At 59.9% G+C, this 12,140-nt stretch overlaps 1 protein-coding gene across 3 annotated transcripts; it reads left to right on the forward strand.

Annotated features, from left to right (window-relative positions):
- Positions 1-7: 7 nt before the first annotated feature.
- NLRX1 (NLR family member X1) lies at positions 8-11,371 on the forward strand. Of its 3 annotated transcripts, none has more exons than XM_029957391.1 (10): positions 8-389; positions 1,673-1,800; positions 2,360-2,429; positions 2,928-3,016; positions 3,550-4,169; positions 4,759-5,580; positions 8,281-8,876; positions 9,140-9,226; positions 9,878-10,129; positions 10,503-11,371. In XM_029957391.1, exons 2-10 carry the CDS (start codon positions 1,731-1,733, stop codon positions 10,822-10,824), a joined length of 2,928 nt encoding a protein of 975 aa, XP_029813251.1. In that variant the 5' UTR covers positions 8-389; positions 1,673-1,730; the 3' UTR covers positions 10,825-11,371. The 3 variants fall into 3 exon arrangements, with proteins under 3 accessions (XP_029813251.1, XP_029813252.1, XP_029813253.1); XM_029957392.1 differs by having other exon boundaries at positions 1,681-1,800; XM_029957393.1 differs by having other exon boundaries at positions 8-141.
- Positions 11,372-12,140: the final 769 nt, after the last annotated feature.

Consider the following 12,140-nt stretch of genomic DNA (forward strand, 5'->3'; position numbering starts at 1 on the left):
GAGCGGAGGCCTCTGGGAGGAAGCGGGAGACGCCGGCCGCCGCGGGGGGCAGGCCCAGCCGGCTCCGACGCCCCTCGCCCCCGACCCCCGGCCTGACCGCTGCTTCGAGGAGGCCAACCCGGGACCCGGAGGAGCGAGCGGGTGCGCTGAGCGGTGGGCTTGCCGGCAGCCTCTCCCCTCGGGCTCCGAAGCCAGCGGGACCGCGGAGAGCTGTCTGGGACCCAGTGTGGGGGGAGGAGCTCCGAGCACAGCCCCCGTGCTGTGCCCGCTGTGCCCGCTGTGCCCGCTGCTCGGAAATGATCTTTGGAGAGTGCCCTCACCACTAGGCCGCCTGCGTGGCGAGTCCCCGTCTTGAGGCAGCGGCCCTGGATCTGACTTTCTCCCACTGGGTTAGTTTCCCCGGGCTTTCTCGGCTTTCCAGGCCCCTCTCTTAACCCTTCGCCAGCCCCTGGGACCTCTGCTCTGCCCCCGGCCGCTCCACTGGCGGGCCCTGCTGGTGGGTGGGCCCAAGGCAGCCGATTTCCCTCCCGGAACGTGCCCTGCCCTTTAGGGAGCCGAGTCGCGGGGCAGGGCAGGTGCCGAATAGCAGCCCGCCCCATTTAAGGGGCATCAGGAGAGACTTCCCAGGAGAGGGGACCTTGGAGCAGGGTCTTAAAAAATTGGGTAGGATTCTGGCAGGGGAGAAAGGCCATTCTAAGCCCAAGAAAGTGTCTGAACAGTTGAGGAAAGTGCAAGCAGAAATATGGTGAGCCTGGCTGCTGAGGTAGGGGTTGGGGGCGCATTGAAAACCAGCTTGCTGGGCCGGGTGTTTGGACTCTGTATATAACCTAGGGTTTTAGGGAGGTGGTTGATGGCTGAGATGAGGGATCAGAATGGGGTGGGGAAGGAGGAGAAGGGGGTCCTCAGAAGTCGGCAGAGGGTCTGAGGTAGCACAGATACAATGCCATGTGAGCAGGCTGGCAGGACATGGTGAGGAGGAGTCCGTAGGGCTGTTTCAAGTGTATGAAGGAAGGGAGAAAGTGTCGAAAGACCCAAGAGGTCAGGTGTCCAGTATCAATGGCGTGACTGGGAAGATAAAGCAATAAAGTAAGACGGGTGGGGGGAGGGGTGCGTGGGTGGAGCCCTGAAGCACGGGCAGGATAGCCATATGGAGATGTCAAGTAGGAAGTTCATCCATTCATTTATTATTGATGCCAGCCTCAAAGGCGGCTTACATGAAAGTCACAGAGAAGATAAAATGATAAAATCATTAGAACTCGGCTAACAGGACCTGAGAGCGGGGGGAACAAACACAGGGGAGAGTGGATAATTGTTACTTGAAAACATAGGCTCAGAAAAGCCATTGAAAATGAACACGGGACTCGTCGGAGTTGCTGGCAGCCAAGCAAAAAAAAAAAAGACACCTAAATAAAGCAGTCCACCAGGCTGGAACTCGGGAGAAAGGCACTTGTGAGGGCTCAGAGGAGAGGCGGGGCTGGTAGGGGATGAAATGGGATCCCTCACGTGGGGGTATAGGAGAGGGAGTCCGTCTGAAGCCGGGTCAGGGCTTTGGCAGGGCTGGCATTTAAGGGAAGGCTGATGTTCCCTGAGGGGAAAGGCCTTTCTGTGGCCTGCGCTGGGGGACGGGGCGGGAAGGTGTGTGTGTGGTCCGTCCACATAAGTCTTCTTGCAGGGGCACAGGATAGAAGGTGTCGTGCCAAGTCCCCTGGGCTCTGACCTCCTTTCCTACCATGAAGTGGGTTTGCCATTTCCCCAGGGCGCCTTGGGGCCCTGGTCTGGGAAGAGTCTTCCAGTCAGCAGGTGAGCAGGAAGCAGCGGTTTGTTCTCCGTTCCTCTTCCAGGTCCAGACAGTGTCTCCAAGAGGGCAGGGACCCAGACACCGGGGGTGCTAGCCCTAACTCTGTGATGCAGGAGCCGTTGGCCTCGGGCAAGCCCTTCACCTCCCTGAGCTGCTTTTTTCCCCATCCTAAGATAAGGGGGTCAAGCTAGATGGCCTTTGAGGGTCCCTGTAGCTATTGGAGTTTAGGATCACTTGTCTGATTTCCTTTTGCATTCAGCAGATATGTGCTAAGTGTGGGCTAGGTGCCAGACCCTGTACTGAGTTTGAAGTGTGTAACTGTGAACCAAAACAGACGTGGTCCTTGCTCTCCTGGAGGGGGTGGGAGGGGCAGAAATGACTGTTGATCAAATAATCGTACAAGAAGATATTCAGCTGCATAGAAACTGCTACAAAGGGGCAGTCCGTGATGTTATGCGAACAAATAATGGGAAATTTAATGTGGACGTGGAGTCTGTGTATTGGTGGGAAAATGTGGATGGGATCTGGATGCTATTTCTTCCTTCCCCTTTCTCTCTGTAGTTGGCCGAATCCCCTTCCTGGTCCACTGGAGTTGGCCCCACAGAGGAGAGCGTCCCCTTGGGCTCTCTAGGTGAGGCCTCCGTGTCATGCCTTAGAACACATCTGGGCAGAGCCAAGTAGCCTGGGAAGGGTCAGGACTTGGAGAGATCTTGATCCCTCAGGGGTGAGATTGGTTTTCTGGGGGTGGTGAGGGTGCAGAGCCGGCCACCAGGCCTGACATGAAGTTGGTTTACATCATCTACAGTACAAGTGGGCGGCCAGAGGGAGGAGGGTCTGCGGGGAAGTGGGTGGAGTCTGGCAGTGGCCAGCCAGAGCTCCAGGCTGGCAGTCAGCTGGGGGTGGGGGGGTGGGGGAGGGAGGAAGTGGTATTGGGTGGGGGGTTTGGGAGGCGGGCAAGACCTCAGGCCCTGGGATGGGTGTGAGAGTCTGATAAGGCTCTCTTGGGTGTCCAGGGTCAGGCCTGGACCTCAGGAAGCTCAAAGTCCAGCAATTCAGGCCAGCCTGGCTCTGAGCCTGTGCAGAGGCTGGGCCCTGGAGCCAAGCCCCAGCTCACCGTTCTTGCTCTCAGGGCTTTTGTACGTCACCACGGAAGCTCAGCAGGCAGTGGTCCTCTACCCGGAAGGCACGGACAGGTGTCCCAGGGCATCTCTGCATCTGGTAAAGAGACTGTCAGTCAGCCTGAGGAGAGGGGCTGAATGGGATCTTGGTGGGGATTACGGGGTGGAGGTGGGCTCTGGAAGGAGAAGCCGGCAGGAAGAAGGAGGCAGAGAGGATCCATCAGTGGGCCTCCGACCCCCACCCCATCACCTGTCCGTGTGTCCCTCCCTGCAACACTTGTGCGGCACCCACCGCACTCAGCACGCACCACACCTACCCTCCGCAAACCGCCACAAACCGGCTCTAAGTCAGGCGGGGATTGCGCACAGACAGCCACGCAACCTCTCAACCCAGGTTTGGCATCACGTATGTCACGGCTCGCCGCTTTCTGCCACGGGTGTTCCAAACTTCCTGGACGGTCTGTTCGGGGAGCTCTCTACGCACAGCACGGTTCTGGGTCTCGGCATCCTGGTCCCGTGACCTGATTCTGCAGCCTGACCCTACCGCCTCCCTGGCCAGCCCTAAGCTCTGCCTCTTCTAGCCCCTTTCCTTGACCCGCCCCCTTGCCCCCGCCCCCCTCCCCCCCAATCTAGAAGCTGTCCAGCGGCACCGCCAGAATCTGGCCCAGTGGTTCAGCCGGCTGCCCCAAGAGGAGCGCCAGTTCGGCCCGACATTTGCACTAGACGCGGTCCACGTAGACCCCGTGATCCGCGAGAGCACCCCGAGTGAGCTGCTTCGCCCAACGGCAGGGCTGGCTCTGGATCATCAGCACCCCTTAGCCAGTCTCCCCCCGCTGGCCCTGTCCCAGCTCTTTGAGCCGGATGCCTGTGGGCGCCAGGTGCAGACGGTGGTGCTCTACGGGACGGTGGGCACGGGGAAGAGCACGCTGGTGCGCAAGATGGTCTTGGACTGGTGTTACGAGCGGCTGCCAGCCTTCGAGCTGCTCATCCCCTTCTCCTGCGAGGATCTGTCGTCCCTGGGCCCCACTCCCGCCTCCTTGTGCCAACTGGTGGCTCAGCGCTACAAGCCCCTGAAGGAGATTCTGCCTCTGCTGGCTGCTGCTGGGCCCCGCCTGCTCTTCGTGCTCCACGGCTTGGAGCATCTCAACCTCGACTTCCGGTTAGCCGGAACAGGGCTCTGCAGTGACCCCGAGGAGCCCCAGGCGCCCGCTGCCATCATTGTCAACCTGCTGCGGAAATACATGCTTCCCGAGGTAAGCGGTCCCCTGCCCCGCCACTGCTGCCCGCCACTTGCCCCCTGAAGGCTCTTGTGTCCTGAGCCCTCGTATTGACTGGTGTGGGGGGGTAGGTTCTTGGTTGGTTCAAACCTGCGCCTCCGCTTCCCAGCGGTGTGTCTTTAAACTGGGCACTAACTTCACCAAGTTCATTTCCTTCTCTCCTTGAGCTATTACACTCATCATCGAAGACACTGCATAGGAAGTACTTGAGCGCAGTGCCCTGGGTCCTAGTGGGGGCTCAGTAGTTATTATGATGGTCATCATTTTTTAAAAAGTTTTTATGTATTTATTTATTTTGAGAAGTGGGGGAGGGGAAGAAAGGGAGAGAGAAAGAATCCCAAGCAGGCTCTGAGCTGTGAGTGCATAGCCTGACTTGGGGCTTGAACCTATGAACCATGAGGTCATGGCCTGAGCTGAAGTTGGATGCTTAACCGACTGAGCCACCCAGGTGCCCCGTGGTCATCATCATTTTCATCCTTGCACACTCAGTCTTCAGGGGCTCTCTGGGGAGTGAGGCCATCAGGGCACGGAGGTCTTTCTTAACCATCAACGCTGCCGTTCCCAGGCCAGCATTCTGGTGACCACCCGGCCCTCCGCCATCGGCCGGATCCCCAGCAAGTATGTGGGCCGCTATGGCGAGATCTGTGGCTTTTCCGATACCAACCTGCAGAAGCTGTACTTCCAGCTCCGCCTCAACCAGCCGGACTGTGGGTACAGTGCCGAGGGCGCAGGAGTCTCGGCCACACCGGCTCAGCGTGACAACCTGGTGCACATGCTCTCCCGGAACCTGGAGGGGCACCACCAGATCGCCGCCGCCTGCTTCCTGCCCTCCTATTGCTGGCTCGTCTGTGCCACCTTGCACTTCCTGCACGCCCCCACGCCGGCTGGACAGACCCTCACGAGCATTTATACCAGCTTCCTGCGTCTGAACTTCAGTGGGGAGATGCTGGACAGCACTGACCCCTCCAAGCTGTCCCTGATGGCCTATGCAGCCCGAACCATGGGCAAGCTGGCCTACGAGGGGGTCGCCTCCCGCAAGACCTACTTCTCCGAAGAGGACGTCCGGGGCTGCCTGGAAGCCGGCATCAAGACCGAAGAGGAGTTCCAGCTGCTCCATGCCTTCCGCCGGGACGCCCTGAGGTTTTTTCTGGCCCCGTGTGTGGAAGCGGGGCGCCAGGGCAGCTTCGTGTTCACCGCACCTGCCATGCAGGAGTACCTGGCCGCCCTCTACATCGTGCTGGGCCTGCGGAAGACCGCCCTGCAGCGGGTGGGCAAGGAAGTGGCCGAGCTCGTGGGCCGTGTCGGGGAGGACGTCAGTCTGGTCCTGGGCGTCGTGGCCAAGCTGCTGCCCCTGCGAGCCCTGCCTCTGCTCTTGAACCTGCTCAAGGTAACAGCCCAGCACCCCGGGCTCTCAGCCCCTGCTCCTCTCCCAGAGGGAAACCGCTACTTCCTGGGTAGCCGTGAATCTTCTTCTTGACTCTGGGTTCAGGTTGGGGCAATCTGGCTCTTAGTGGGATTGACACATACGGGAAGGGGGAGAGGGAACCACAGGCTGGGGAAGGCTTGATGGCTGAGAGGAGGGTGTGAGGGCGCAGGCACCTTAGTCACAATCCCGTGACCCTGGTGACCGTTTTCTTCCTGCCTCCCTCTTGTCTTTGTCGGCGGGAGGCAGGAATCGCCTGTGGTCCGGGCTCTGGCCTCTTCTCTGAAGGCCCAGAGACGCCAATCATCTGATCCCTCAGAGGTGGTTAGACTCCGGGAATGATGACTCACACTAACCAAATCACCAGAGACAAAGTTCATAAAGCAGATGCCGTTTTATTCATTTATATCAGGAGGATAAATGGCCTTGATAATCGGCTTAGGATAGTGCAGGCCTGCTCCAGAATCCTGATGACAGGCCCAAGGCCTGTGCCGTGAGCAGGGCGGACGTGCTGGGTGTTTGAGGGGAGGAAGGACCCGCCGTCTGGTGATGTCTACCAGGTGCCTTGTGAATGGAATATTATTATGATCCAATATTATTATGGTCCCTTTTAGAATCATAAGAAAATCATAAGAAACCGAGGCTCACAGAGGTGATGTAAGTTGCCCAGGGTCACTCAGATAGTAAGTGGAATAGTTGGGATCTGGGTCCAGGTTTTGTGATTCTGATCCCTGTGCCCTCTCTGCCAAACTTTCCCGACGTGTGACGGGTATTTCTGTTAAGCGTTGGTGCCTTGCGAGGTAACCCTAGCCCTCTCCGGGAATGCTTCAGTTAGTGGTCTTGGGGAGGCAGAGCCCTGATGGTCAGTGCTGGCAACATTTTAACAAGTTTTCCTCTTTATAGGCAACAAAGCATAAAGTTTAGGAACAGGGATTCAGTGATTCAGCTATGTGGGATTAAATCCAGGCCCTGTGACTTATAGCTGTGTGGTCTTGGACAAGTTACTTAACTTCCCTGTGCCTCCAGGTCTTACCCGTTAAGTGGGGATAACAGAATCTCTATCATTTGGCCGAATATGAGGATTAAATGGATTCATCCTCAGGATCTGGCACATAGTCAGTGTGATTTAATTGTTTGTTAGACAAACACAGGCTCAGGCAGCCCCCTCCTTCTTGCACCATTGGGAAGGTCATGGCCATTGCCCAGGCCAGCCCAGCCCTCTGAGGATGTTTGCCTGGTCCGGGTTACAGTGAGAGGCTGTGGCCTCCTGACAGGATTCCAGAAGCCCCTCGGTGCACCAAACTGTTAGCACCCCAACTCCGGCCATCTGGGAGGGAGGGTTGCCTGGCAGAGGGCTAGTCTGATTGGTTTCTTCGTGAGCCTCCTGATCAAGCTTCACAGGGTGACGCTTTCTCATGTCATCACCAGGCGACCGTTGAGGGAGGGCACTGTAATCTCCATGGCAGGAGCCTCACCTAATAAAAGGAAAAAAGCCCCCACCAAACCAGCCATTAGAGGAGGTGCCACAAAACAGCCTTGTGGCTCCTTGCCAGGGCCATGGGTCCTGGCGTCTGTTTTAGCACCAAGGCAAGGACGGGAGACAATGTCCCTGTCCTCCCGAATGTTAATTTCCTCAACAAACATTGGCGCGCCTGCCATGTACCAGGCCGCGTGCTAGGTTCTGAGGAAGAAACAGTGAACAAACCCCAGGTTTCTGCCCTTTCTGGGCCCTGGTGGGTAGACGAACCCGTCCCGGTGACCGTGTGATTTTAAATTATGGTTTGGGGCCTGGGGGGTCAGTTGGCTGAGCGTCCGACATCAGCTCAGGTCATGATCTCACAGTATGTGAGTTCGAGCCCCGTGTCCGGCTTGCCGCTGTCGGCGCAGAGCCTGCTTCAGACCTTCTATCCCCCTCTGTCTCTGTCCGAACCCCACTTGGGTGCTCTCTCAAAAATAAAGAAAACATTAGGGAAAATGAAAAATAAAATTAAGGAAAATGCTTAGAAAGCAAAGTCCCAGGTACTGTGAAAGTGTGTCAGTGGAGGACCTGATTTGGGGGTACGTGTGCAGGAAGGGCATTTAACCTGATCCTGGGGGGTTAGCCACGGAGAAGAACGGGGGAGTCACCCCAGAAAGAGAATTCAGCTTTGACCGAATAGAACTGTGGCACTGTCAAAAAATAATAACAACGAGAAAGGCCGAAAGGACAGAAGCAGCAGGCGTGAGCGTGAGGCGTCTGCAGATGAGGGCAGTGTGGCTGGCGAGGCCGGAGGAGCAGGTGACATCAGTCTTTGTTGCTGGGGTGACCGTGATGATGTGGAAGGTGGGATATCTTCGCAGCCCCGCGCCTGGTACCAAACAAAATGCAAGACAGATACGAATTCCTTCCCGCCACTGGGCTTGCAAACGCAGTGGGTGTCTGGGGAAAAGACTTCCTAATGTCAGGAGCGTATGCACAGGCATAGAGATTGGTCAAATTGGGACCAAATGATGACAGGCTTTCTGTTCCACATGGGCAGTGGGACCCGTGGCGGGTGCTGTGTGGCGGGGTGGTATGATCATCGTGCTAGGGGTTAGGAGAGATGGCGAGGCCGCGGCGGGCAGGGAGAGGGCGCCTTCCGCTGGGCTTGGGAGGCTGCAGCGCCGTCCCGTGTCGCCTCCCAGGTGGTCCCACGAGTGTTCGGGCGCGTGGTGGGGAAGAGCCGCGAGGCGGTGGCCCAGGCTATGGTGCTGGAGATGTTCCGAGAGGAGGACTACAACAACGACGACGTCCTGGACCAGATGGGCGCCAGCATCCTGGGCGTGGAGGGCCCCCGGCGCCACCCGGACGAGCCGCCGGACGACGAGGTCTTTGAGCTCTTCCCCATGTTCATGGGGGGGCTCCTGTCCGCGCACAACCGGGCCATGCTGGCGCAGCTCGGCTGCCCCATCAGGAACCTGGACGCCCTGGAGAACGCCCAGGCCATCAAGAAGAAGCTGGGCAAGCTGGGCCGCCGGGCGCTGCCCCCGTCTGAGCTCCTGGACCACCTGTTCTTCCACTACGAGTTCCAGAACCAGCGCTTCTCCGCCGAGGTGCTCGGCTCCCTGCGCCAGCTCAACCTGGCGGGGGTGCGCATGACGCCCCTCAAGTGCTCGGTGGTGGCGGATGTGCTGGGCAGTGGAAGGCACACCCTGGATGAGGTGAACTTGGCCTCCTGTCAGCTGGACCCTGCTGGGCTGCACACGCTCAGGCCTGTCTTCCTGCGTGCCCGGAAGCTGGGGTGAGGGCCCGCCTTCACGCGCAGGGGCTGGGGGACGGGAGGGCTGGGGCTGAAGGGGGGGAGAGGAGGGGCTGGGGAGACCACAGGGAGTAAGGAAGGACCAGGGATGAAGAAGTCTGGGGTGCGTGCGGGTGACCGGCGGTACAAGGGGGGGCAGGGGGGCTGTGAGAGGCGCGGTGGTGAGAAAAGGCGCGGTGGGGGGAGGCTCCGTGCCCAACTCCTTCCTTGCTTCTCCCCTCCCCTCTGGCCACCTTCCGTCCCAGCTTGCAGCTCAACAGCCTGGGCCCCGAGGCCTGCAGGGACCTCCGAGACCTGCTGCTGCATGACCAGTGCCAGATCACCACCCTGCGGTGAGTGTTTCGGGCCAGGGGGACGTTCTGGCCATCCTGCTGGCAGGCTGAGGTCAAGGGTGAGCTTCCCACCTCACAGCATGCTGGGCGCTGGCCCACTCGTGCTGTGGTGAAGGGGGTGGGGCCAGACCCCTGTCCTGCCGCCAGGTCAGGTACAAGCAGGGGGTGGAGGAAAGCTGCCACCAGGCGTCGGTGCCAAGAGAGCCTCTCCCGCAGCTGAAATCACCGTGCATGGGGGGGTGACAGCCAGGCCGGTTGCCCAGCAGCGTGCACTGAGGCTCCCCCAGGATTTTTCCCGTCGCCTCCCAAGGGCGACCCTAGTGCCGGGCGCCCAACAGATGCTTCCAAAGTGCTGACTGGTTTCCTAGGAACCCAGAAGCCTGGTGGGAGGAAGAGGAGGGGCGAATGAAGAAGGGGAGGGCAAGGGGTGGGGCCGCTGGGGCCGAGGTGAAGACAGGTGGTGAGGATGAGGGAGGGGGCCCAGGAGAAGAGAATGGAAGGAAGGAAGAGAGCCGGCCTCCGTGCGCTCTCCCACACCCGCGTCTGGGCCGCACACCTTTGTGTCCAGTCTCCCCTTTCGGTCCAAGTCCCGCCGCCCAGGGCGCGGCGTCTGCCATGGGTCCTCATAACCCTGGGGTGCTTGCGCTGTAGGCTGTCCAACAACCCGCTGACAGCGGCTGGGGCGGCCCTGCTGCTGGAGGGGCTGGCCGGAAACACCTCGCTGACGCACCTGTCCCTGCTGCACACGGGCCTTGGGGACGAGGGCCTGGAGCTGCTGGCCGCCCAGCTGGGCCGTAACCAGCAGCTGCAGGAGCTGAACGTGGCCCACAATGGTGCTGGCGACAGAGCCGCCCTGACCCTGGCCCGTGCCGCCCGGGACCACCCCTCCCTGGAGCTGCTGCAGTGAGTCTTGGCCCCGGTGCCGTCCCCCCCGCCCCCGCCCTCAGCCCCCTTCCTGTCTGCCCTGTGTGAGTGCTTCCCATGCTAGGGCCTGGCCTCCCCCTCACCTTCTCACTGGTCCTCACAGACCCTCTTCGAACCAGCCCACGCCTTACCCTGCTCCGATTCCTTGCTTCCCTGTGGCCCCATCCCTCCCTTCCCTGCCTCCCGTTGGCCACCCCCCTCCATCTCTGACTCTGACTCCTCCTCATCGCACACGCCCCATCACATTCCACGAGGGGGGGAGTCTGAGGATCCCCGGTCTCTGTCCCGTCCACCGTCTGCCCTGCTTCTGAGAGCCCCGCCGAACGGCACCTTCTCTTCTCTCTCCACTTAGCCTCTACTTTAACGAGCTGAGCTCAGAGGGCCGCCAGGCTCTGCGGGACGTGGGGGGCACTGCTGAGGGCGGCGCCCGCGTCGTGGTGTCGCTGACACACGGGACGGCGGTGTCTGAGTACTGGTCGGTGATCCTGAGTGAAGTCCAGCGGAACCTCAACAGCTGGGATCGCGGCCGCGTCCGGCGCCATCTTGAGCTGCTGCTTCGGGATCTGGAAGACAGCCGAGGGGACACCCTGAACCCCTGGCGCAAGGCCCAGCTGCTGCGAGTGGAGGGTGAGGTCAGGGTCCTCCTGGAGCAGCTGGGAGGCCCTGGAAGCTGAGGCAGTGGCAGCAGCCACCGAGCTGGGTGGCCCCCAGCCCCAAGACCCTGCCCTCTGTGGCCTCCTGGTTTGCACTACTTCCAGAAAGATCCCTGTGGGGCTGGAGGTGAAGGACCGGGCACAGCTGTGCCAGCTGCTCTCCTGGGGCGTGCCCAGCCATTGCTGCAGAGTCTGGAATCGCCAGGGACATGGAACGTGCCTCCTCTCCACTCGCTAGGACGACTGAGAAAGACTCTCAGGTGGCACTTTGGCAGCCGGTTGCCCTGGGGCACTACCAACCTCGCCTCCGTCCTCTCAAGGAGCTTCCGATTGTGCCAGCAGGGGGCGCACGTCTTGTGTCTGCCTAGCCAGAGGTGTTGCACTAAGGCCTCCACCTTTTGCATGTTTCTGCCCATCAGAGGACCCGGAGGTGCCGGGAGCCGCCCTCCTCTCTCCTTAGTGCCTTCTCACCTCACCTCCCCTTCCTCGCAGTCGTCCTTACGCTGGGTGGCTCCGAGGGGCCGGGGCGCGGCCTTGCTTCCATTAAAAAGCTGTGTCTTCCACCTACGATGGCCTCCTCCTTGCCTGGTGCTTTCAAGAAAGGGCACTGTTTTGGGACCACTTTCTGTTGTAGGTGGTCCTTGGACACTAGGTTCAGAGGCAGTGAGGGCCAGGGGCTGGTCCGTGAACAAGACACTGGGGTCGTGGCGGGCTGCAGGACTTCTGTCACCTTTTCAAACATACGTATCCCAGGCTTGGAATTATAGTGATCAGCAACCCACCTTTGCAAAGAGCAGAAGCTGGGACTGCATCGGGGTCTCCGGAGAAAGTTGGGGCCCAGCAGTGGGGGCAGGAGGAGCCCCGTCCTTCCCCCGAGGACAAGACTGTCCTCCTTATCCTCCCGTTAACCATTACCCCACTGCTTCTAAGGCAGCGTCTTTAAGGAGGCGGGACGTGGCAGGCTGGGTGGGAGGGTCAGCTGGTTTTGATGGACCTTGTCCCTAACCGGAGCGCCGGGTCGCTCATCCAACTATGGAAGCAGCTGCAGGTAGGAGACTGGGAGAAATCCTCTGGAGGGGCTTGAGGGCAATGAGAGGGCAGATTGGGAGGCCAAGGCTTTGGGAGCAGGGTGTACTTGATGTTGGGGCGTGGAGCCCTGAGGCAGGTAGACCGCAAGTGAGGGGAGAAGAGGCGAGTGGTTAGGTCTGTCTTCCTGGGCCTCTCCCTGCCCCGATCTGCTCAGATTTCTGTGCCTCTGACTGGGAGGCGAAGGGAAGAGTAGAGAAGGGAAGGTCCTTTTGGAGCAGAATGGAGGGGGCAAGCCCTGGATTTGGGGA

Source organism: Suricata suricatta, chromosome 11 (assembly GCF_006229205.1).
Source record: "Suricata suricatta isolate VVHF042 chromosome 11, meerkat_22Aug2017_6uvM2_HiC, whole genome shotgun sequence".
Lineage (NCBI taxonomy): Eukaryota > Metazoa > Chordata > Mammalia > Carnivora > Herpestidae > Suricata > Suricata suricatta.